General features: G+C 38.7%; 1 protein-coding gene across 3 annotated transcripts in view; it reads right to left on the bottom strand.

The window, feature by feature from the left end:
• LOC117574724 (putative uncharacterized protein DDB_G0289263) overlaps positions 1 to 27,136 on the bottom strand; it is a 49,187-nt gene that overhangs the window by 20,589 nt on the left and 1,462 nt on the right. Inside the window, exons 2-3 of one of the 3 annotated variants that reach the window (XM_052006613.1) lie at positions 17,112 to 18,337; positions 16,839 to 16,940 (exon numbers count right to left, since the gene is read on the bottom strand). In XM_052006613.1, coding sequence (XP_051862573.1) covers positions 16,839 to 16,940; positions 17,112 to 17,715 — 706 coding nt within the window. In that variant the 5' untranslated portion in view covers positions 17,716 to 18,337. Of the gene's footprint in view, positions 1 to 16,838; positions 18,338 to 27,136 lie in introns of those variants that run through there. The other 2 variants (XM_034258652.2, XM_034258654.2) reach the window with 2 other exon arrangements.

The following is a 27,136-nucleotide window of genomic DNA, read 5'->3' as shown; positions in this document are numbered from 1 at the left end:
GAGGCTCAACGAGTGCGGATACCAACCACTATATATACTGCATTCTATATAGGCAAGCTAAATTTAGCGGCAAGTTGGTTGCAGCCAAAGCCGCCTACGATAAATCAAAGTTAATCAGATCTAGTTTCGATTGGGTTTTTATGGCCGCTTTTGCAGTCGCAACAGCGCGAACGGCATTGCCCATGCCATTTAAATTAGCTGCCGGGTTATTTATCGCATTGTTGCGGCTCGCAGGTTTCGTTTAGCGCCAGGATGCCAACTGCCAACTGCCAACTACCAACTGGCAACAGCCAACAGGCAGCTGGACTGACAGACAGACAGACTGAGCAGACCATGACGGCTCCAACACAAAGGCCCAGACTCCTTCGACACCGGCAATCGGCGATCGGGAGTCAACAATCGACAGCCGCCAGTAGACAGAAGTTGTATCTTTCAGCTTCAGCTTCAGGTTGAGCTTTAGCTTGTATCCTATCAACTGACTAGTCGATAATTACGCATATTTTGTTGCCTGTTTTGATTGCGCTCTTTATTTTTATTCATTTTGCATACATGCCCTTTCCACAGCGGGTATTATGAACTTGTCAGGCCGCAGGCAAGTGCTTAATAAAGCGATCACTAAAAGTGGGTAAATAAGCTGCGAAATGAAATCATTTCTTGCATCCTTTAATAGCAATCAACATATTTATCAGTTGAGCAGATGCTTTTGATTATCATAATAAACATTTTGGAAGCACCAGAAATGTAATCGAATATGTTAAGAGCAAAAGAAGTTCGGCGTCTTGCGGTGTTTTTAAGTTAAATTCAACTTCATGTGAATGGCCATCGGATGGGGTTTTTAGTAGCTGTTAAATGGCATCGACACAGTCGGTGGTCTGAGACTGTCGAATCTAGTGCTTGACTTGTTTTTAACACCCAGTCTCCAGTCTAAGGCGCTGCACCGTTCTTCACCCAGTATGCAAAGTCAAATGGGTTTCAATTTACACACACACACAGTTACACACTCTTCTCGTGCTGTGTTCTTGCCCACATATTTGCCAAGTTGAGGCTGGATGGCGTTGTCATCGCCTGGATAAGGCGCTTATTTATTTGCCGATGGTAGATGGTGAAAGAATGTATCGTATCGCAATTATAAATCAGTTTAAGTCGCTTGTGGAGCCCCTGACATTAAGCAATGAAACCTTTGAGCTTTGTTTAGCTTTGTCAAGTGGGCTGCTTGGCTGACTGTCAATCCCGGGTCGGCTTTCCACGCTCTGTGTGGCACCTTTGTTTGCACACTGCCAGGCGGTCTGATTGCCAAACATTCGCCAAATGAATGAGGAACTGAATGATTGCCGACATCTGACGCCACCAAGCTATCAGTATCTATCACCATAGATCTCACACGAAACTCTCAGATCCCACAGATCTTAGATATCTGAGCCTCTTGCTGTGTTTGCTAATAACTCAACAGTTAATCAGCGCACTTGCGACTCACTGAGCTGAGCAGGGGGATCTGGTTGGAGATACAGCGTGATGTTCGCAATTAAACGAGCAGAAATGTATCTTTGTATCTTTTTATCTGGCATCAGCATCTACGAAAAAACAAACAGCATTTCTCGAGTGTAATTGCCATGCACATGCCGAGTCTGTGTTTTCGCATTAGACAAATCAATTATGCCGTATCTGTGTTACTCTTTTCCATTTTACTTCTCAGACTCCTGTTGGGAGAGGCCCCGAAAGCAAACATACTGTTAAAGTGCTATCTAATGATTGTTGTCACATAAACTGTGGGAATATATGATTGCATTTACACCTGAGGTGAGATGTCTTCTCCACATTGAGCTTTCGAGAACTTCAACTTTAATCTAGCAGTGACGTTGAAGGCTCGACATGTCGCAATGTTGTTGGCAATTGAACAATAATATTTATTGATCTTGTCGCTTGTCACAGACTCTGGGTCAGTTTGTCAATCTGTGAAGCAATCAAGATGAGTTACTGAGTGTGTTAGCAGTGTGTGTTCAATCAATAGTGCGAGTTGCAGTTCGATTTGGATTCCCGCTTGCCTTAGTAACTTAGTGGCAATCAAGCGGGCAAATCAGCGCCAAGTGATAGGCAATTGTCCGCGAGTCTCTAGTGCTCCATAAATTCTGCTGATCATTATGCAAAATTCCGTGGCACAGGGTCATTAACTGGTCGGGCGGATTGCGAGATGGGCTCTTCTTGCGCGTTGACTTCTTGCACTCGTGCAAAACAGCCCGGTCAAATTCATAAATCAGCTGCCCAACTGAAGCTCCCTCTTCTGCTCCCTTGGCAATTGGTCAGGAATGCACTCTCAACTTTTAAGATAGATCGCTGCACGAGCACTCTCAGATAAATTGATGATATGGGCGGACACAGCTGGTCCCAGATCTCCCCATTGACTAATAGTGTTAGATTCTCTCAAAGCCGATAAGCGTTTTGTTTCTACATACTCGAAAAATAAAGAAAACTAGCCCGCCAATTGTCATCAATTATATTGATTAATAGCATTTGAAATTCTATAAACCAGCCAAAATACATGTGCCAGTTGTATTAAGACTTAAACTTTGAGCGCGCTGCGTAAAAACTGCGCAACGCATTCAATTTTTATAACATAGCCATAAAAATGCTCTAGCTAAATATGTCAACTCTTATCGGTTATTACACTGCGACCATTGATAACAATCCGTTTCATTCGAACTAGCGAACGAGTAAAATTCACAAAACTATCAGCTGACAACATCCGTTGTCATTTGCAGACATTAGCTTTAAGGCAGGTCATGTGAATTTGCCAAACGTTAAATTTCCTTCCAGTAAAAATTGAAGAGAGTTCAGCAAAATGTGTGCAGAATAATCAAATTAGAATAAGTGAAAAGTCCTTAGACAATCTTATTTTATTGATGCACCAAATCTTTGATGTGAAGCTGAAGAAAAACACTGACGTTTTTAAAAGAATTGTTTTGCTGTCACTTGCGCCAATTCGTGTAAGGCATAAACACGCACAAATGCAGATGTTTGTGTATTCAAATATGTATATAAGATACTTAGATACATTTGCAGCTCATAGGCGCTGCTTTCTCGCGTAGTTTCGGCGTGTTTATTCAATTAACGTCGTGTTGTTGTTGCTGCTGCTGTTGTTATGGTTTGTTTGCCGGCTATGATGCCTTTGAACCTCGCAAGAGGAAGAAGAGCTGTACATCGATGTCGACAACATAGACGCAGCAGACATAATTGTGGGCAATTTATCATGGCCAGTTGGCAAGGCGGAGACAACGCACTGACAACTCAATGAGCAAAGTGAGCAACGCGCTACGCAATCAGCACGAATTAACACACCTAGGGCACGTAGTAAGAGTAAAAAAAAGTCTCAGCCCCCAGACTCGGCCTCCAACTCCAACTTCGACTTCGACTGCGACTCAGAACGATGAGTCTGTCTTAAGTGGAGAGACACCTGCCGCTGGGCCAAGTTCAGCTCTTGGCCCTGGGCTGCCATTTAAATGCAGACAAAGTAATTGTGCACAGTGCGCTGATTAAAATGGATTTTATAAATTATGCGGCACAAACTGGCGATGAAAATCGCCTGGAGACCAAGAGTTGCGTTGGCGGTGCGGCTCGATGCGGCTCGGCGCTAACAAAGCTGCAACAGCACTTTTTTGCCGCATCGTTGCCAGTTGGCTAATAGAAAGATTTATCACTCGAACGGCGACTTGCAGGCCGCGATTTCTAGCTCAGTGATAAAAATGCGCGGCAAATGCGTTTTACCTTCTTCTTTTTTTATTTTGCGATTTCAATTTTCATTTCATTTTATGTGCACGGCGCGTCAATTCGTCTGATTCGAGGCATTATTTATGTGCAGTTCCAGAATCCCGAATCCCGATTCAATTCTCGCTTTGTCTTTCGCATTTCCTTTTTTAATTTATCGCATTTAAATTGCCATTTCTTGTTTTGCACATGGAAACTCTGGCCGTAATCTTTGCTGCCTCTTTGGCTTTGGCCATCGTTTTTTTCACGCCTAAACTGTAACGATTTTTTCGGACTTTTTTTTGGGTTCTCAAAGTGCTTTTCTATTAGCATGTAGCCAGCCCACATACCCAGCACGAAGTCAACATTTTCTCTTCTTCTCTTTTTGTTTGATTTGTGTGGAATGGGATAGAAAGATCACATGCATGGTTAGTTCACACGGAGCTTCCCTGCTGCTACTCTGGAAAATTTTTGCAATACGAATTGAAATATAATTGAACAGTTACGAATTATTGAAAAGCATTCGAACTACTTATTATGATTAATGCGAATGGATTAAATGTATATGAAAAAGTGAAAGATGGATCAATTAGTTAGGCAACGCATTATAATAAATAACTTAATTTTTTAGCCAGCTTTGTTAGTAGCCGAAACTATTTGGAATTTGTATAAAAAATATATATGTTTAAAAATTCATATAAATTTTATAGAAAATTCAAAATTAATTTATTGTTGCTCAACATGCATTCAATTTAACGTTCCATAATAAAATGCATGGAATATTTATGTTGTTGGAAGTGAATAATTGCGCATTCGCCACGTGCGCCAAGCGAGAAACACAAAAAAGGCAAGCTATTTGTAATTATGCACAATCATGCCGCAAGGCAGCTAAAATATGTATTAAGTTAAAACCGACAACTACCAATAACATAAAGACGTCAAGAGCGATTGCCAAAAGAAAGCTGACCGCGATTTTCGAATCGAATTTCGATTAGTTTTTATAAAATGTTCAATTAGGAGGAATTAATTTCTGTTATGCGCCGACTTACATATCAATTAAGCGAGAGCTAAAGACCGCCCAGACATTGATCATTGGTATCTGTATCGAAAAGGCATTTGTCTTCATTAGCCTTGTCAGATACAAATCAATCTGCCAAATCAAACTGTAGTCAAAGTCAGATTCCAGAGGAAAGACAGAGAGAGAGAGAGAGGGGGAAAGAAATGTAAATACACTCTCGTATATCGATGGCTGGCTGATGTAATGCTGTAGATAGGTATTGATTTCTTTGCCAACTGTGTGGCAATGGTGTGGAAAGCCGTCTCGAGACAGCAACAACAGCAACACGCACATTAACGACAGCGACAAGTGCTGATAGGCAAATCAACAGGTTCAACAGGCGCCGCCTGAAAAACACACTGGAAAAACTGGTAGCCAGGCGCTCAGACTCAATCAAAACAAAATCGTATCGGCTATTGAAATGAATTGAATTGAAAGCGGGTGCAGGCATGTGAATAGGTACGGGGATGAGAAATATCTCTATCTCTCTTTTATTGAATTGAATTGAATTGAATTTAATCAAAACACCGTTAGGCAGGTGAGCCAGATTTTCGAGATCAGTATCAATTCGGTTCAGTATATCTCGCTCTAATCGCCAACCATGCTTGTCAGCTTGTCCAACTATTTCAAAGCAATTAAAAAACTTAGACCCCAGCCGGAATAGACAAGACCTGCGAACGCAGCATGCACATAAACAGACAGTCTCTGATTGATGTTCCGTTTTCAACGCCTGTTAAGCGAAAATCCTATCCAAGACTCCCAAGACAACTGCTCATTCGATCCACAAATGTTCATGCAAATGCAGCCAATCGATTATGTCTGCTCGCTGATCCGCAGACAGTCAGAGTCTGTCTAAGTGTATCTGAGTATCTGAAGTGTCGTCTGGAACGAGGTGGATCGAAATCTCAAACTGGGCAGCTGCTGCTGTTGCTGCTGCTTTTGCTGTTGCTGTTGCTGTTGCTCAAACACCCACCGAGCGTGCAGCTCTAGAGTACATTATGCCGTTAATACTTTAATTGAGGGAGGCCTCTAAGTACATCACTTTACATGTTGTATTCCCAAGGAGAGAGCAGCTGCCATTTGCCAAGAACACCCACATGCCATAGAAATGATGTTCAGATATAAATAAAGTGCAAGATGTGCATGCATGTAAATCGAGTTAAGCACTCGCTGATTATGCATGTTGTATATTCTTAAGATGCATTTACATTTTGAATGTAAATCTAATTTATCCCTACCATTTACTCCTCATTGCAATGCGGGTATTTAATGCTGTGCCAGTGTCAAACAGCGATGATGGGTGATTTGTGTTAATATGAAATTCTTCCTGAATTAGTTTTCATTTAATTTTAGTACTAACTCTTTAAGTGGAGTCTGCTCGACTCTGAGATACCGGCCACCCATTTTTTTTTCACAAAAATATACCAATCAAATAAACTGAAAAATAATATAATATACCAAAAGCTATATATTGCGTATATGGATATACTACTACATTAAAAATATACCATACCAAATATACCATATTCAAAATATACATTTAAACGGAACATTTTGTAGTCGGCACAATGTTTTAAAGCCCTTCTACACTATAAGTGTCGGGTGTAAAAAGAAGAAATGGTGAAGAAGTCTTCATTCGAAGTATTATATAATAATGTTTGCCGTAATCTAAAATGATCTCACGCAAGTCTCAGCACGATTAATTAACCGCATTCTTTATAATGTGTGCTATTTCGTAGGCGTGATAAGAGCTAATTTGGCACTCGGCAAAAGGTGACAAATTACCTACGAAGCACGACGATAAGATTAAGCTGCTGATTATCATAATTTTTACATTTAAAAAAAATAAAATTTACACAAAGTATTTATTAGAACCGTATTAACATTCATCCCATTTTGGATTTATTCGTTGATTGGCGATTTGAATTTACATCAATGTTTATCGCCTCAACAAGATCACGACATGCTTTGAATGCAAACTGTCACACATTAAGTGCAGAATTACAATTATAGTATTTGTCTCGCGGGTTAATCATAGATCACAGCGTCCTCAGTTGCCGCTTTGTGTGTGGGCGTGTTCAGTAGTCGCACAAACTGTCACAGCTGTCAGAGTCAGTTGCAGAAGATAATTAGCATAGAGCACCTAGCATCCAACAATCAGCAACCAGCAAGCAGCAACCAGGACAGACAATGCGAACTCCGGCGACATATGTCAACAATCTGTCAAAATGAAATGCGCAGATCGGGGGCGCCAGCTTGGTCTGGGTCATAAATTTATAGTGTCTGCTATTGGCCAAACAATGGCAGCTGCGTCTCTGACTAACATTTAATGGCCATATTTACTCAGTCTGAGCCAAATGATATGCGATATCAGAGTCTCGCAACAGAGACACCACGACACCAGCAATTCAGTGGTCAATTAGTGGTGCACGAATGCAGTGGGAGCTTTTATTTTTTTATCTGTTACACGAATTTATTAAATTTTATTATTTCTTTGTGTAATATCAAATTGTGGCCTTTGGCCAACGCATTATCATACACAAAAGCGAGCTCACAAATCTGGGTCACACGCTTCAGAGAACCCAAAGCCAAATGAAGTAATCGAAACAAGTTGCACACAAATTGTTGGCAAAGAAGAAAGGCAACTGCAACTACAACTGCAAGTACAACAAGTTAACAAGTTGTTTTGGCTGCAGGGCCCCACTTTCAATTGTCGCACAGCAGGACAGGACAACGGTCAGAAAGTCTGTCCAACTGCCATACAAAGTATACAGACAACCAGCAATTTGATGCGACTAAATTGGACCTTTTCGAATTGATTGTCTCCTGCCCTGTCCTGTCCACGTGGGTGGGCCACTTTTCCCTTTTCTTTTCCTTTCTTTTCTTTTCTTTCTCCCAAAACTGTTTTTTAAAGTTTATTGACTCTGCCTGCACATACTCTAACAAAAAGGGTTTCATCACTCAATCAGCAAATGTGAGAAGTTATCCTAGAGATGCAACTCTCGTATCTTTGTGCAAGAGTATTTAAGCTTTGACTTCTCGCAGATAACTCTTCCTGTTGGGTCTTTAGTGGGTCAGTGGTTGTCTGGCTGGGTTCATCAGCAGATCATTATGCAATTGCCCGAATCATAAATGTGAAGAAGTGGCCATAATATCGAGATGCCTGCGCATTTTATCTGCTCTTCAATTAAAGATGTTTGCTCCACCAATTGGCTGGCTAGACAAGCATGGCCAGTTCGCCTACACATCATGGCTTGGCTGGTTGACTATCTGGCGTCTGTGTTTGGCCAGTGTAAATAACAAAAACGCCGCATTTTGCTGTTTGGCAAATTAGTGAGGTCGTTAAAAACCATTGCATGCCCATAGGCATGTTCATTAAGGCGGAGCAGGAGCGGGATTGGATCCATCAGTCAGCGGTATTCCCAATAGAGAGATACCACACACCAAAATGCCATTGAAAACAAACAAGTTGAGTGCTACACGTTGCACGTTGAAGTTGCAGGCAAGTGCAGCAAGCATTCAACATATCGCCCGCCTCCTTTCACCGACTGCTCGACAGGCAACTTCTTAACTCATAAAATGCCGCAGGCCACGGAAGCATTTTGCCGCTGTCTGGCGAAAGTGTTTGATCTTAATGGATGGCATCATCTCTTTTAATATGGGATGCGAGTGAGTTAAGCTCATAAAGACTTTGAGTTAGAAGAGTGCGTAAATTAGTCTGGTCGTTTTCATTTGCCTGGGAAAAAGCCGTTTAGAAGCTTCACTTTTAAGCAGTCCATTAAATGTGTTAATTAATATGCGATCTATGAATGAAACAGTTCAAAATGTTAATTAAATGCGGCATTTTGGCATTGTGAAATTCTAAAAAGAATGCGAGTTAGATGAAAATTAATTCTGTATACTATATATCCATTAAATGTTCAACTTGATTAAGTTCCTCAAAAACTGAATCGATTTAATTAATTGCACAATAGTTCAGCAAATTTTTAATAATTCATATTGATGTTTTTTAATTTCGAAAAATATTTCGAATTTCTCAATATGAATAATCGATTCTTTTCATATTTATCTCTCAAGTCTTTGTGCAAGTTTAGAATGGACATTTGTGTTTGTATACTTAACTTCCTACTAATCATTCATATTCATCATACCGTTGCAAGTTCAAGCACCCAATGATGCCACACACAACCCCTCAGCCACAGACCCCTTTTGGTTGCATGGTAATCCGCTCAGCTGAATCAACAAGCCATTCAGACTTCCTCATTGCGCAGCAAATGTATCACGAAAAATGGCCATTGGAGAATCCAATGTGGCAACTAATTGAAACTCATTGTTCATTTTGACGCGCATCAATTGCCCTTCACCCCCGCTTCAGTCGCCCCCTCGCACTATTCCTGCATTCCAGCTCTAGTTGCTAGTCAACAGCGAGTCAAAGCAAGCAATTGACACTTTTCCAATTGCACCTCAGTGTAGTGAGAGAGAGAAGAGAAAGGAGAGAGGGATAGAGAACCCGCACACCTTTCATATGGTTGCGTTTTGCGGCGGGCGTCAATTAGTTTAAATAAAGCGGCCAGGCAACGGCTCGGCTTCGAGTCAATGGCCCAGCTACACATTGAGTGAGAAAGACATAGAGCAGCGTTTGGAAGAGAGAGCGAGCGAGCGAGCGAAAGATAGCAATGTCAGAGCTAAAGCCGCTTCCAGACGCACGTCTCATCCCGTCTAGACTCGTCTTGTGGCACGTTGCACACGCATGCCATTAGAATTTTGTATACACTGCACAACATCAGCGATGCAGCGACGGGCAATGCGAACGACATCGTGTGTGTGTCATCACCTCAATTGGGTACACTTCCTACTTGTAAGATACAAATGTATCTGCAAGATACAGCGCCAAGAAGAGCCCGCACTGCTACCGCTGTTACTTGCCATTAGGCAACGATTGTAGCTTTGTCGATTGCGGACTTTTCACTTTTCCAGCGGAAGTCATTTGGCCGCTTGAGTTAATTTTCTTCAACTCTTTTCCCCATATATCTATGTATCTCTCTCTCTCTCTCTTTCTCTCTTTCTTCCCCCTCTCTCTTGGCAAGTATTTTAAAGTTGTGTTTTATCAGCGCAAATTGCACGCACTTAACCCGCTTCCAGTAGCAATATGTGGAGCGGGTTTTCCGTCTACTCTCCGCATACAGAAACAAACGAAAAAAACGCCGCCTGACGGCCCCGGGGCAATGGATGTTTATTGCTTGTGGCATGCGGTGCGACGCATATTAAGAGCAGCTTGTGTCCTACGCCTCATGCATGCCAAATAGCGAAAACCTCAACCCAAAATACTCGTACGTACTTCTTTCTCGTTCGCTCTCTGCGCAGATTAACGCGCCAATTTGTCGATTGCCGTAAACTTGAGCTATTAAGTGCGAACATATCTATGCGTAAACTGCACTCCACCAAAGAGCTGGATTTGGGAGATGGCGTATTGGTGGATTGCCGGATTGGCGGATGGATTAGGTGGGTATCATAAAGAGCTTCAGCTTGTTGCTTGCGATAGAGCCTCACTCTACTGTTGCTCTATTGCTGTAGCTGGGTGGCTGTGTATCTGGTCTGGCTTTCATTTTAAACCGGATTCATATATACTTGTACACAAATAGTAGTGCGCGTTGTAATTTAAATTTGTTATTTTGTGCGCGTGTGCGGCTGCTGTTGTAGCTTTGCTGTTGTCGTGAGACGGTCATTAATATATCATTTACAAGCCGGCGAATTGTCACTAATAAATTGTTTAGACTAGCGAGAGAAATACGAGAAAAATATGCAATCCTCCAGCAATCAAGGCGACAACCACTCAAATACTCTGCCACCATGTGGGTTACTCAAGGAAATGCGAATGGATATTGATGACAAAAGTCAAGGTGGCTTTAGAAGGTTATCTTAAAAGAGAGACAATTAATTGTGACAGCTATTGCCGTTGCCTGCTACCTGGTAACCGTGATAAAGATCGCATCTAAATGGCATCTACAAACTAGCTTAGACTTTTCTTTATCTCCATGCTTCAGAGTAATTAATGGCGATAAACAAAGTGTGGCGAATAACTTGCAAATATTTAATAGAAATATTTAAACAGACCAATTATTTATCTATTATTGGCGTGCTGTTCCCGGAAAATGCATTCAATCGTAGGAGTCGCAACACTCACGACCCACCCAAACAAAATCCGCTGTGCAGAGTCATCGAGTCGATGGCTCCCTGCACCTTTCTAACATCGTGGTGGCTTTGTTGTGGTGGCTCTGCACAAACAAAAAACCACTAAATAAACACTTTCTATGCACACAGACACGATATGGCAGAGCAGAGCATGGTAGAGCAGAGTACAACTCGAAAATAGTATAGACAACATAACACAACACTGTCAGATAGTTTTACACAGACCATTTACTGCATTTACTTCATTTTTCTTTCTCAGTTTTCGTTTCATTCGCATACCGACGCGATAATTTCTACCACAAGAGAATTGCCCATAACATGTATTACTCCTCATACCAGCACGTTCATGGTCATTTGAGTCGTAAATCTCAGTGGCCGAGACACGCGTCTCCCACCCAAAAGCCAAACCGAAAAAAAAAAAAAAAACACTGGGAAGATGAAAACTGAGACTAAAGAAAACTTTTGGGGTTAGCCATCGACTAAATCGGCCAACATCACAGAAAAAGAGAGGAAGCGAGAGGAAGACGGTGAAAAAGCGATCAGACAGCAACAAGTGGTAAACAGCCAAAACATGGCCACCTACAAGTTGTAGTCCGGAATACTTGCATCTCCATTGCACAGAAATAACTGGATCAATTTATTAAGCCACTTTGCATCGAGCAGCTAAAAGTTGTTCACGTTTTTTTCAGCTTGCAGCTTGCTTTTGGTAATTGAACGCCGACCGCAACATGTTTGGAAATGCATGCAAATTATGTGATTAATTTACATGTCAATTGGACTAGCGGAGGCGTCGCTAAAATCCCCAATTAATCAAAACAGCCAAAAAATTAATATATTATGAAAATGGCAAATGTTCAAGCAATTTGTGGCTACAACTCTATCGATAAGCCAAGCCAACTGTTATCTGCATAGTTATTACTCAGCCCCACTGGCATGCGGCTAATATATGACTCATTGCCCAATTCCTGAAACTCGTAACACCTTGAAATACAATTCCTCATGCACTGGCGCCTCGAGTCGTACTTTTTGCCTCCACTATAAATTTCATATCGGACAATCAAGTGCAATCACATTATCGTTCATATTTCCACACACACAACTACATTGCATTACGAAAAGTGTGTCAAACAATCGTATGTGGGTCCCTAGAAGTAGTGTCTGGGATTATAAATTAATTGCACTCTAATTGGCAATCGTGTGCGCAATCATAAATCTAAAGAAACCAGCACGAAATGCTATCTCTTGATTCATATCGTCGCTCATGCTCTGCAGATAAGATGTGCCCCACAGAACGAGGTGCTTTTTACATGTCTATTAAAGATAAAATTCTAAGCACTTAAGTAAATTTGGAATAAGTTTAATTGCTAAAAATTGAAATAAAAAAAATGAATGGTAATAATTATACGAATAATTGGTTTTATAACTTGTTTGCTTTGTTTTTTTTTTTTAATTTGTTGTGGCTTTTCTTTCTCAAACAAGCTACAAGTTTTGTAATGAAATCTACACCGGCTAAAATATTTATTTTTTGTAGAAAAATTATTTGCCATCCTAGTTAAATGTCAATAAATATGTTTTCATATTTTAAAATATTGTATTGAGTTCAGACATATCTCACATGGCTGAGAAATAGCAATTAATTTCTGTGAGTAAACACTGCAAGATAATGCAAGAATTAAGCGTACAAGTGCGATATTGAGTAGTATTTAATTTAGCCGAGTCACAGTCAACTTGTCATGATCAGAGATTAAATAAAAGACTTTTGAAAAATCTGTAAACAACTTGCAAATTAATTTGTATTAAAATTAAGCATACGCCGCATAATCCAATTAACCTTAGTTTAGCTCAAGTATTGCCAACAACTTACTTAGCGTGCTGTTAAACATTTTTAATGTTTATATAATAAATTTATTGCTTTTTATTAAACTCTTCATGTAGTTGGTTTCTGTGTCAATGTTTTTGCCACTGGGCAGCGGTCAACTTTTGCTGCTTTGCTGCTGGTTTTTGTGGACGGGGTGAAAATGAATTGCTCGTAAAAATGCTTGTAAAACAACGACAATACAACGACGGACGGCAACGGGGGGAAAACAGCAGCCAGCAGCATGACAACAACTGCGTGCAAAATATCATTAATCATGGTAATTTATATAGGCTGGCCAACTTCATAAATATTACGATCCTACCTGGTCTGGCTTCCAATTTTTTTTCGAACTTTACGCATAATTTAACATTCTTGTCAATGTTTTTTCTTTGATTTTGGACGTTTTTTGGGGTAAGGAAACCACATTGTACATTAAAAGCGCCACTCGGCCATAAAAAAAGACAGCAACAAAAATTGTGGGTGACTGCATGTGTGTTGGCCAAGTTAAGCAAGTCGCTTAATGGCCTAGACCTTTTACATAATCGAAAACATATACTTGAGCAATTTCGAAGCGTACAGTTCATTGCCACCAAACTATAAATAGAATTCCCCTCCGATAGCCGGAAAACTTTTGCAGAGATCCACCAAAGAGAACGTCGACGTTAAAACTGAAGCTGAAGTCGACGCCAACTATAAATCCATTTGACATATTGCGTTGTCCATTCAGTTGCCATATACACTACATAATCTTATCTAAAACAAAACACTTTCACGGTGTTTTCTGCTATAGTCTGTGCTTCCATGCTATGGAACAAATGCCGCATAAATCAAGAGACAAGACAAGATACACGCTCAATGTGATGAGCCGACTCGCTGACAATAGCACGTCAAGTTGCTGCTGCTGTTGCTGCTGCACCACCCACGTAAACTAAACCACGCAGACTCATTAGAGTCTATCCAAAATGTGTGTGAAACTATTTTCAACACAACAACAAAATACACATTTTGTGAAATTTTCATAGTAAATTCAAATAGTGGTGCGTAGAGATGTATCTATCTACTAGAAGATACATTTATATCTCTCCGTCTGTGACGTAGCACCTCGGAAATTGCTGTAAAAATAAATTTATTGTATTATGTGCTGAAAATGATATAGATAGATACATCGTAATAGCCAGGCATTTGGACATGCCACAATGAGTTCTAATCTTTCCCCACAAATGATTGCAATATTAATCATGATTATGCTTTAGTGGAAGATTTACGCAGTTTATGCAATTTTCTACACGAGTATAAATAGCAGAGGTATGTTGTGGAATCTTTAGCTTTGAAGTTCGGTAGATTTTGGAAAAATCTTTGAAAAGCTCATATCACTCATAATGCCAGCGGGTAGTTAAATCAAAATAATAAATGTCAAATCATAATCGATTGGATATGGTTTCGAAACTGAGAACAAAGCGACCATTTGTTTGCGTTTTCTTTTGACATTTATGATCTTAATCTAAATTCGGAGTAAAGCGGTTGAAAGAAGCCTCTTTGATGTATCTAAATAAATGAACAAAAACTAGTTGAAGTGTGTAAGTATGGATGCTAAAAGCAATTAGCATGCCAGCCAAAAGTCGAGTGACAGTGAAAGTAACTTAAGACCGGGGCGGTAATTCAAATCGATGCAACTGGCGAGCGGCAAGTTGTTGTGGCAACTTCATCAACGCGCTGAAGACGTGCCGTAAATTAAGATATCAAAAAATCTGTCGGAAGCTTTTAGCATCTACTGGCCAAAAGAAAACAGCGTCAGTTTAAAGCCAGGGCACTTCAGTCAACTTCACACCTCGCACCACGTACCACGCACTAAATCAGTCGCATAATTGCCCCAAGCCCGAAGGTGCACAGAGGCCAGCTCGAGTACTTGTGTCTTATAGACTCATATATCATTACGAAAATATGTACGCCCCGAAAAAAAAGAAAAACATAAAAGGGTCTGCTGTCTGCAAGGATCCGGTCTTGCCCCATGGAGGCAGTCACCGTTAGCCGGTTGAGCAATTTGCAACTGCAACTGGAACTTGAGGTCTATGCGTCTGACTTTTAGAGGTCAACTACTAGCTGCGGAAAATTCGACAATTTTCTGGCTGTTTGGACAGTTGCACTTTTACACAGTTGTCATTGTCTGTTAAAGCCTTTTCAGATCTGACTTTCCAAAAAACATTGTGGGTTAAATATGACAGTCATCGCAATAACACTCACTTTGCTCTTATCAAGCTTGAAAGCTGTTAAAAATTGTTAATAATTTTATGATCACAGAAGTCTTAAACGATCTCCGTTTTGATGACGGTGATGGTGATGTTGATGGTGCTGCACTTCACGCAATTTGAGGCACATAAAAAACTCACTAACTTAGCGCAATAATGCCAGAAATAGGTCTGTTTGCTTGAGAAAGTGGGTGATAGAGTGGTCTACCATCTACGAAACATACATACATAGTATTGGGCAATGGCCACTTATGCTGTGGCTACCATAAAAATCATTTTAGGCGCCTTATAAAACCTCTACTTTTTTTCTCATTTTGGATTGCTGCACTATGGGGGTAAATCTTATCGCACCCGGTTCGCATTATCGCGTGAGGAAGGCGAATGAAATCAAATTAACACCTGACTAACAACAACAACAACAATACGAAAGCCAAATATCAAATTTGTTCAACATAAAATGAGAAAATCTCAACTATCTGCTATCGGCATCGAGAGCACTCTGATGTCTCAATGACGCGATAGCGATAGCGATAGCGATAGTGAACGCGACTGCCGCGCGGTTAAAAACGCGCACAAACCGGCCGAAAAACCTCTTGCTGTTTACCGTGTTGAACAACAAGTTTTCGCATTGCCGCTTGTCGCTTTTGTTATCAGCCTTGCAAATTGCCGCAGTAAATTCGGAGGAAGAAAATACATACAAAAAAGGTGAATGAAAATGAAGTTGTAAATTAATTTTGGCAAGCTGTTGCGGTTGCCGTAGCTGTTGCTGTAGCTGTTACTGTTGCTGTTGCTGATGCCGTTTTGTTTGCTTATCTCTAAAGACTGATGGCTGCTGGCCAGGTTATGCAAATCGTCCCAGCAGCTGATGTAGCTCGCTGACTCATGAGCATGAGCAGCAGGCCAACTTGCTAATCAGGTCGCTTAGTTCATTAAAACAAGATTTATGCCAGCATTCACACACACACACTCGCAAGTTCAACATAAATTTATATGGCAAATAATACAATAGATTCTTCTCCTGGGCGCCCTCAGCAGCTACAACAACAATCAGCCAGCCAGCAGATTGCCAAATCAAGTGTCTGACTTAATGATGCTCAACATAAACAGCTCGCTACAAAAATTTTTGTTAAATTTTTCGTCTATTTTTCCCCTATTTTTTTTGTTGGTATTTTTCTTTTTTCTTCTATTTTTCCCCCCTTTCAGCCCCCTCCATATAGTAGAGTCTTGGGGCGTATTTTGCTTTTGCGTTGAAACAAACACATACAAATTAAAAAGAAAATCTTTTTTATGAGAACTTTCAACTTGTGGGCGCAGCGTGAGTGGGCGTGTGTAGATGCTACATATTGTTGCTGATATATATTTCAAATATTACGTATGAAGGGAGATTGTGCATTAGTTTATTTGATTGTTTATGTCTTCAAGTCTGAAAAACTAAACAACATTATGTTATTTCGAAGTTTCGTCTCAACGGCATCTTAAACAATGGGGTGCCATCTTTGAAGTTCATTTCCAGCCTATTACATAAGGTCAAAGTTACAATTACCACCCAAACCAAATACCATAGAAACTGATCTTAAATTGAATACTTTGATATTCAAAATTCATAATTTTCCATAATATAGTACCATTTATGATGGAATATTTCAATTTACGCAAACCTCAACTTTTGGATATGTTTACAAGAAGTATCTCAGCTTATATATAATATTTTCATTATAATATGTTTAATATATAGTAGTATGCTCACCATAGTCACTGTGATCCGATGTTGTCCCGTTTACAGTTCCATCGGGCAGTATTTGCAGAAAACGATTCTTGATGTAAATTTGAATCTTGCGGGATGGTTCAGCTAGATGGGAGATTGTAGAGCGTTCATTACGATCCAAGTAGTTGTTATTGTTATTGTTGCTGATGATGTTGGGATGGTTGTTACTGCTATTTATGTTTAGACTATTTCTAACGTTATTCAGTCTTTTCGATTTCGAACCAATGAAATTGCTGTTATTGCTATTGCTGTTACCATTAACAGAAGCAGATTGCTGCTGCTGCTGCTGTTGATGTTGCTGATGCTTGTGATGCGATTGCTGGTGTCGAATGCTGCGCTCCGTTCGCGAGAGGATCGCAAAGTGATCGCGGTGTGCGACTGAGAAGGTAAAGCCCAAGGCATCCGATTCCATCCGATCGGCATTTGTTGCAGGAGTTGTAACAGGATTCTGTGTTGTTGTTGTTGTTGTTGTGGTATTTATGGCAGTTAATTGATTTGTGGGTGTGGTTAACGTTCGCATGTTAAATTCAGCACTAATACTTTGATTTTGATTAACACTATATTCACTCTCCCTCTTCTTCAGCACTCGAGGGCTACTACGACTATGATCACTTTGTATGGAACTATTACTATCGATTAGATTACTAAAATAGGTGTTATTGTTGATGTTGTTGGTGTTGTTGGTGTTATTGTTGTATGTGCTATTGATAATATTTGTATTTGTATTGTTTATGGATTGGTTCGACATCGTCGTTAGCGCTGGCATGGCAAACACCAGTCTCGGCCAGGCGATAATACACGAAAGGAGGGCGCCCAGCAGCGCCAGGGCCCTCCAATCCAAACGCTGGTTTATTCGCATGAAAGATTACAACTGCAGTTTCACAAGAGTCTTCAAGTTGTAGTCGCTGCAGTTGTTTAATATTGCTTATACAATTGTTGTTGTTGCTGTTGATGTTGCTGCTTTCCTTGTTGCAGCTTTGTGTTTATGTTTTTTGTTTCTTTTTTTTTTTTTTTGGGCACTGCCCCTTCAGTGGTTTATCAGTTGTAACTCTTGTTGGGCGTCCGCCACGCCCTTAACTGTCGTTGAAACATATGAACGCCCCGTTTAAAAAAAATTCGTTTTACTTTCGTTTCGATGTGGTATATTTTTTGTGTTTTTTGTTTTACGAGTCTCTCTTCCAGTTCAAAATTCGCCGCTTGCTGGCAGGAAATTAGGTTATCATATCGTAGACGTGTTCAACACTTTTCAATTTCAAATGTTGTTGTTGTTGTCGTTGCTGTTGCAGATCCTCATCTTCGTCTTCCCCGCTGATAGTGCATTTTATCAACTTCAATGACTTCTTTGTCATGTCAGAGCAGTTTACACAAAAATCTACAGCTGTGGGAATCAAACAAGGTTTCTTCTGTTGGTTGTCGATGATTATAATGTTGTTCAATGTTCACGTTTAGTGTTGCAGCATCAGCGTGTTGCAATTCTTGTGCTGTAATGAAAACAATAAAAAATAAAACATTAATTAGTAATTAATCATCATTATGACGAAATCAATTAAATAGTATCTGTTATATAGATTAATTATCAGATAGCTCTCAAACTAAGAAGCATACATATTTTTATCTTGACTTCATATATTTTCTGCGATTCTGAATTCTTAGGAGATATTGTTTATCCGAAATGGCTTTGAAAATTCCAAGCGTAACATATGAGATTAGTAGAATTGTATATAAATTCTTCAGTCGAAGTGTTTTTATGCGCAATTTTGACATTTAATTAGTGTGTATCTATATTAAGCGACAGTCGACGACGTCGGCAAAGTGGCACATTTTATTTTTGGCATCGTCTATCACGGCAGCGGCAATACACGAACTGAGATACAATTGTATCTATGGGCGCGCCAAAGTGGTCAGCGGGTTACATAAATACGACTTATCGCTAAAAGGGAGCCAGCAGCAACAGCAACAGCAGCAGCAACAGCAGCAACAACAGCAGTAGTTATGCAAAAAACTCGGTGAAAACATCGAAACATCGAAATTGACTTTCCCCAGCCCATTTGAAAGAGTGCACAAATTGGCCAACTAAGCGAGAAAAACGTCATGAACAAAAAAGAAGGAAAAAACTCTCAAAACGTAACCAAGCAAGGGAAAAACTCAAAGACACTCACTGACTGGCAAATTGTTTAAAAATAAATGTGGCAACAAAAACAATTCGCGCATAAAACTGTGTCGAATTTGAAAATAATCACGCACTAACTGCAGCAGCAACATCGGCAGCAGCAGCGGCAACAACAACAACAACGGCAATAGAAGCTGTGTCACTACGCCAGCGGCAAGTGTATCTATGAGATACATGATCAGGAAGTGGCACAGGGCGTGCAAAGGGGCGGCTGAGTGACGTTTTGTCGTTGCACTTATGCACTATGCTGCCTCTAGGCTGACTTTTTGGCACGTGCTCAGATGCCTACGCAGCCGCAGCAGCAGCAACAGCAACAGCATTAGATGCAACAACAGTTGTAGGCACAGCAGAGAAACAGTAGCAACATTTTTTATGCAACATTTAAGTGCACCCAGTTTTTAATTACAATAAACAACAACAATTCAATTGCAAAGAGTCGACAGCGAAAATAAATAGCCGACATCTCATAAGTTGCAAGTTTCACGTTGCAAGTTGTACTTTGCAGGTTGCACGTTGCACGCTGCAATGTCTATCCGGTTGACTGTCTGCTGTGGGCCAAATTTCAGGCATCAAAATGTTAATTGCTTTCTGCTGCGACGACGCGACGTTGCACTACAGATAATCAGCACACTGACATCACACACACACACGCATAAGCACACACACACACATAGACAGATATACGCACCCCTCCCGCACCACTTATGCAATGGCCAGAGGCGTTGAAATTCAAATTTGTCGTCTTGCCACGCGCGCGTTAAAAAACGCACATAAAACACAAACAGTTACGACCGCTCAAAGTTGTCGAAACGAAGGAAAAAATAAACGGCTTTGGCATACCACAAAATATGCATACATATGTATTTCAAAGCCAGGGTTGGACAGCCTGTTCTGGATCCAACCAGTTTTCAAATCAATTTTTATAGCCAATAGCTTCCTTTTATTAGATTTCTTCATCAGTACCAAAGCCCACAAGTCACCAATCAAAATATTCTGCAAAACGCGTCTTAAAATTGTGGCATTGTATGTTAAACTAACATTATGTTAGGGATCTGTAAAACTCTGAGTTTTGAAGTAGGTATTGGAATTCAGGTTGCACGGTTATAAAAATTAAACAAATTAATTCAAATCGCATTACCGTTAGCAAATTTCTATGTTAAATTAACATTATGTAAAGTGTCTGTAAAGCTCCAGATGACTAAGCCTTACTTGACATTCTTAACACTGCAATTAAAGTACAAAAAAAACACTATATTGCAAAAAATTTAATTAAGCCGCTGAACTTTAGGTTCAAGCTAAAAATGCAACTGTTTTCAGTTTTATTGGCATGTCAGTGAGCTTGAAAGTAAATATAAGAGTAAGAAAAAAAAGTTATGGGCATTTAAAATATGCATAACCCTTTGGCATTGCCATCTCTGCAGACTTTTATGCCTTTCACCTAAAACAGCTGGCAGAAAAAGCACAGCAGGCCCGGTAAGCTGAATGTGTGCCAAGTCAAGTCAGAGATTCATTCCTGTTGGTGTTGTTTATGCCGCCAGTTGGTAGAATTTATGTTAAATTCTGTAAGGGCATCAAAAGCATACACCGCAGCGACCACAGCAACAACCACGGCAACAACAACAATGAAGGAATAGCACAATAAAAAATAAAACCAAAAAAAAAAAAACAAAACGCCCAATGAAAACTATTTAAGGGACAAGCGACACATGTGCCAAGTTATAAAAATAACCGAAAATAGCTAAATGTGTAGATTGTATATAAAATAACACCTAGTGATCGGCCACCATAGACAACATGCGGACGGACAGACGGACGGACAGATTTAATGATCAACGGATCCGAACTCCGGACTCCGAACTTGGAGTCTGCCGACTGTTGTCTGTCATTCATAAAACCAAAGACGCATAATCAACAAATTATGAAGAACATAAAAAATAATGAAACCAAATGTTAATGCCCTATATAGTGGCGTGGCATATCATGTGATATCAATGCGCGTTGGCAGGAGCTGCCAACTTATGAGTATGCAGGGCAACTTAATAATTATTATTGCCACAATGATAGCATTGCTGACTTCTCAGAGAGTAGTTGCCCAATTTCAATTCGGAAAGCGAAAGTTTCCTCCGATTGATAAGCCAAATCTTATCGTTATCATTTATTGCCCAGCTAATTCCCTTACCACCTCTCTGCGCTCTCTACTATTCCTGTACAACCGTTAGACGACTTGACACTCCCATTGGCAGTTCACATAACCCAAATTCTTAGTACGACATAAGCGGCAGCTTTTGTCAAATTAATGTGCAAATAAAACGATGACTTAAATTGGAGCCAACAGCAACCATTTCAATAAAAAAAAAAAAACATAAAAAATATGTGGCGGCAGCTTTTATTTAGCGAATAAAATCAAGACGAATAACAACAAGATGTAGTAATTTATTCACACTTTTGAATGTGTCAAATTATGGCAAATCAACTTGAGAGCAGCAGCAACAACTTCAAATGTTTCAGCTTCCTATTTGTTGAATGTAAAGCATTATTTAATATGCTGAATTCCTGTAGTGTTTTTCTATTTTCATCAAGATTTTTTACTCATAATTTTTGTATGGTTTTCGCCAGATTTTCGCACGGATTTTCGAGTGCCGCAAGTTCGTTTAATAAATTAAGCAAATTCATCTTGTCGCTTTGCTTGACGACAACTCGCCGCAGTCACTGACACAGCATCACACAAGTTTATGCATATACATATGTATGTATTTGAGGACACAAAAAGTATATGACTAGCTTATACCCTGTAAAAGCCATGTGCAAATTATCTATGGGAGTACAATATGAATGATAATAAAATAAATTGCAAGTTATATAAAATATTTCATGCAATCTGACAATCGGGGATTGTTGTAAAACCAAGCGTAGATTAACCAGCCCTTATCTGTTTAAAATTACATAACGTAAAATAAATTTTACAGCCATTTAGTAGTGCTTCACTACAACACTTCAAATTTATACTCTCTAAAAACCAGTACAGGGTATGCAAACATATAGATGACCGATCATCGACAACTCGCCCAGCTGAGTTTGCCAAATTGTGCCTAGACCTAGTCATTGAACTGTGTGCGTCTCCCCAGACTGATTATCACGCGTTGCTTTTTATCCAACCGTGCCAAATTTATGCGCTTCAAATGGATTTGACATTTACTTTTGTTTAGTTTTGTCGTCGGCTTTTTTGTTCGACTCGGGCTGGTCGTACTTGGTTTCGCTGACAGATGGAGGCATGGAGTCAATTTGGGAAAGTATTGCGCACAGATCGCTGAGGCAAACTGGTCGGCAGTAAATCTGATCGGACTGCGCAACTTAATTAGTTCATGTCAGACGCTTGGCTACCCCGCGCTTTGGGGCATCTATCCATCGGTCAGTTGTGTTTTTGTTGGGACACTCACTTCATCCAAAGCGTTGGAATGGGGGCTCGCTCTTGGACATTTATCACCTTAACAACATTTGAAATTTAAATTTCAAATCATTTGCCTTTTGTTTTCGTTTTTATTTTATCTTTTGATTAGCTTTGAATGTGCTTTTTATATGAAAATGTGAGCGCAGCTCGTATATATTTACTATAGTTTAAGAAGCGCAGAAACAAAAAATGTGAAACTAATTTAGTATAACAGCTGAATGCTGAATATTGTCTATTAATATAATTATGCATAGATATTATCATAAAATAAATTTCATATATAGTATAATTAGCAATAACTAAAAGCAAGTTTTATTTGACGTTTGAAAGTTGCTTTTGTTGTTATTCAATTTTTACTTTTAATTTTATTTATTATGCATTATATATAAACTAATGCGTAGTCGTTTAGAAAGACTCTTGTGTCATTGATTAAATGTATTCTATATATGTTATTAGTGAAATAGCTTAATAAACGAGAGGCAAACAAAGCAGCATAGGCGACACTTTGTATTATATGAATTTTAATCAGATTTTGATGAATACTTGTTGACAATTTAAAACAAGCAATCTCTTTAAACGTATGCACTCTCATCAAAATTCCGTGCTACACCGCTGAACTCGTATTTTCTCAGACATTGCTGCAACTAGCCGCAAAATCAATTTGGTAATGCAGCTTGGTCTCAGTCTAAGAAACCACAAAACCCACTTACAATATACTTTATGTGCAAATTATACATTTTTTCTTGTGGTTTCTACAGTCTCTTACTTAGATGTATTGCGATTGAGACCACTGTGAGCGAGTCAGTAAAATCAAATTGCTCAAACAACTTTCAACTCATGCAAGAAAACAAACAAAGTTGTGTTGTAAGAATCTTTTGGGTAATACTAAGTATGTATTTATTTAGATCTACACTTTCAATGCCAAACATTTCACATATAATAAGTAAGTCCTACAATACAATTTTCTGGGCGGTACACGAGCTAAAAGTCACAAGATTGAATGGGAAATATTATTCTTCTTATAGGATATTTATGTTATAAGGTGTAGGTAAGAAGTGCTTAGAGAGTGATTGATATGCGGCGGCATTTGTTGACAGCGTCAGCATTTGACTGTAGATAAATGTCTATTTGAATACAAACAACAAGATATTAAGATGCATTTGCTTATGGATATTGTCGCTAAAAATGCTGCCAAGAAATATAGTACATAAAAAGTATATACGAGTATATACATACGTCTGTACAAAGATATATACAAGTAGACGAAGCTCTATGCACATTCGATTTGAATGCTGCTTTTATCATTGATGGCCTCATCCCCAATTCTAACCCCAGCCACAAGCGAAAACTCACGTGTTTACAAAACAATTAATTTTCTTTGGAAAAACAAGAAATTCAGATCGAAGATCGAACATAGAACAAGAGGGAACAAAATGAAAAAGATACCGAAACATAACTCAAACAAAGGCAAACACAAACGGCATTTCCCAAAAAAAAAATGCAGTAATCGTTGTGCACTTCATTTGTATAGAAATAAAAACAACAACAATAACTGCAATAACGAAAGCATAAGATACTTGAGCACACACTGTCGGTTACACTACTTGTGACCAAGACGAGTGTTTAGAAAGCATCGGAAAACACAGCACTGAGACGAAAAGAAAAGTGCAGAGCGCTTTTTTTTTTTTCTTTTACTTTTTTTTTTTTTTTTTTTTTGTGTAATCGATTTGAACCGGAAGCAATCGGGCCACCACAATACTCTCAAGTCTCAACTATTTTAAATATTTAGTGCACGAGACAAGCGAGGGCAAAGCCTCATTGAGACACCCAGTCAAGTGAGTGGCACCACAGATCGAATCACATGCGCTGCTCTCTTTGCTAACTACAAAGCAAATATCAATGGCTGCGACTATTGACAAGTGTATTCCTCAGATACAAAATCAAAGTGCGCGTGTAGTTCAAGCTAATACTGAAAGTAACAGTAATAATTAAAAATACAAAAAGTGTACGTTCAGAGTATCTACAACTAAAGTGACATTCTCAGTTAAATGAAAATATTAAATTAAACTCCCACACATTTTTCACATTCATTATACTCTAATTAAAATACACGCACTTTACGCGCGAAAATGTAGATGCAATCAAAGACAACATGTCGTATTAGTAATGTACAAAATAACATAACAACACCAACAGCAATAATTACGTCTAGGATATTTTTAAAATGCGTCAAACAACCAAAAAACAAAAAAAACGCGACAAAAATGCTCGACAATTTTCTAAGTTTTTGTCTTTATCTTTTTTTCTCTCTTTTTGTGACTAAATGTACCTAAAGTTGGCTGTTAAAATGTGTGAGTATGTGTTAGTGCTAGCCAAATGTGTGCCGCACATTATGTGGTCTAGTGTTCACGCTTCGTTAATAAAAACAAGGAGAAACACGAAGAAACGTACTGCATTTTTTGCTGCGCTTTGTCGAAGTTGTGCCCCATGCCACACTTTTGCTAACATGGGCGACAGTTTTTGCGCCACATTCAACCAAAGTGCTTTACACTATTTACGCATGGCTATAAAACTTTGCCAGTGATAAGCATTATCTGCCAATTGTTTACCCCCACTTCTTTTAAACCATTTCTTCGATGTTATATGGCTTGGTTGTATTTCAAACTGCACGGCCTTTTTTTTTGTTTTTGCATAGAATTCCAGGCCAATCAATCAAGCATAAAGCGAACATGAAATGCGTCAAAGTACAAATGAAAGTGTTGACCAACAAATTACGAAAACAAAGTACAACAAATTGAGCATTGAAGGGATCTGCTCAATCGAATTACAAATACCCTTTTTACTCAATTTCATTTCACTTTTGATTTTGTTTACTTTTTGAACTCAGAATCTAGATATAAGAACTAGAAAAATGAAAAGATATGATAATAAACTTTGAATGTATTGAAAAATGAATTTTGTAGAGCGTAAGTCATAATGAAATCTCTAATTTAAATGAGTCGAAAAATAAATTCTGTTCTTTAATATAACTATTTTAAGAACAAATTCTTAAAACTAACAACATTACTCTAAAAAATACAAAATTTTAAGAAAGGACCAAAATTCTAGATTTAGGTTAAATAATTCTGTAATCCATCGAAAGAGGTGGTCCTGGTTTGAAATGATAATTATCATTATTAAATCATAAAATACTAAAATATTAAATAAAAATTATACTAAATGTTCTTGAAGTCAAGATGGGTTTTCTAACGTTAAGGTTTCCGTGTTCTTGGCCAAAATCTTGATTTTACAAACTTTTTTCTGTGTCGTATGTAGTATATTATGGATCAAAGTAATATCTATCAACTTTTATATTTTAATAGAATTTACTTAAACAAGATTATTGTTCTTGGAAACCCCATTTATAGGAGCTAGGTGAGAAGGACATTATCATAGCCAAACCACCTGAAAGCGCTCCTAAGCACTTTCGTGTGCGGAACTTGCTTTTCAAAACTATAAGATTTTTCTCTTCTTATTGATAAGAACTGGTGTCTTATATTAAATGTTCTTGAAATCAAGATGGATTTTCTAACATCAAAATGTTCTGTAAGCACTTTTTAGACCAAAATTCTTAGTACTAAGACCAAAATCTTGTATTATAAATAGTAGAAATTTCCCAACTTTCATGCATATGTATATGCTAAAATAAAATATTTGCGTTTTTCAGAGTATTTAGAGAGTCTTATAAGTTATGCTTAATTATTGAGCAACTTTTATGACAACAGCCAAAACCATGCGACTCTCAGGGGTACAATGAATATTTTACTATCAAATGGAATTCCGATTATTTAATGGCAATTAAATAAAATTTATTTAACATAGTTTTACTACATTTACGACTATTATTTATAGCTCGATTGCCGTTCGTTTCCCTCGTCATCGTATGTCGATTGTCTTATATTTAATTAATAGGTGGTCCCAAAAAAAATTAACTAAAACAATTACATTAAATATTGCAACACTTATCTAGAGAAATTTGTAGAAATTCAGCTCTAGCGAAACAACACTGTCATGTGATTAGCAGTTGTTGAACCCGACGCTACTTGACGTAACAATAACGCTAATTCACATTCGGCCGCAGATACAAAGACAGATACAGATTAAAGTGTCATAGAGTCTAAGCTGAGATAACCAAGTCTCCTACATTGAAAGTCTGTTATCTAACAGTAGAACAAAAAAAAAATGAAATAGAAAAGTTTTGCAAAGAAAGCAAAAATTAGATTAGAAATTGTATGTGTGTGTGAGACTCTCGTACGCACTCACGAATACGCACCTACGAATTCGCATAAAGTTGGATGGTATTGCGAATGGGATGTGGGAGACGGAGCTTTTGCGAAAAAAAACTATAAATAAGTGAGTGCAAAATGAGGAACGTGTGTGTTATAAAAACTTTAGTTTTCTTGTCACATTTTTTGTAAGCACAATAAGATTTATTAAATATATTTTCTGAGCATTGCCTAATGCATTTATTTTAATGTGGATTAAGTGGAAAATTACTTGACATCAAATGTGCTGATACCTTGTGATAACTTAAAATTATTTGCGTATTTAGTGGCAATTGCTTTTAAACAAATGGCAACGTTTTCTTATTGTGTTCTTACACAAAAACGTTGAAATCTAATC

Source organism: Drosophila albomicans, chromosome 2R, assembly GCF_009650485.2.
Source record: "Drosophila albomicans strain 15112-1751.03 chromosome 2R, ASM965048v2, whole genome shotgun sequence".
In the NCBI taxonomy this organism is placed as follows: Eukaryota; Metazoa; Arthropoda; class Insecta; order Diptera; family Drosophilidae; genus Drosophila; species Drosophila albomicans.
Note: the sequence above shows the minus strand (reverse complement) of the source record. Positions and strands in the feature narration are given on the sequence as shown.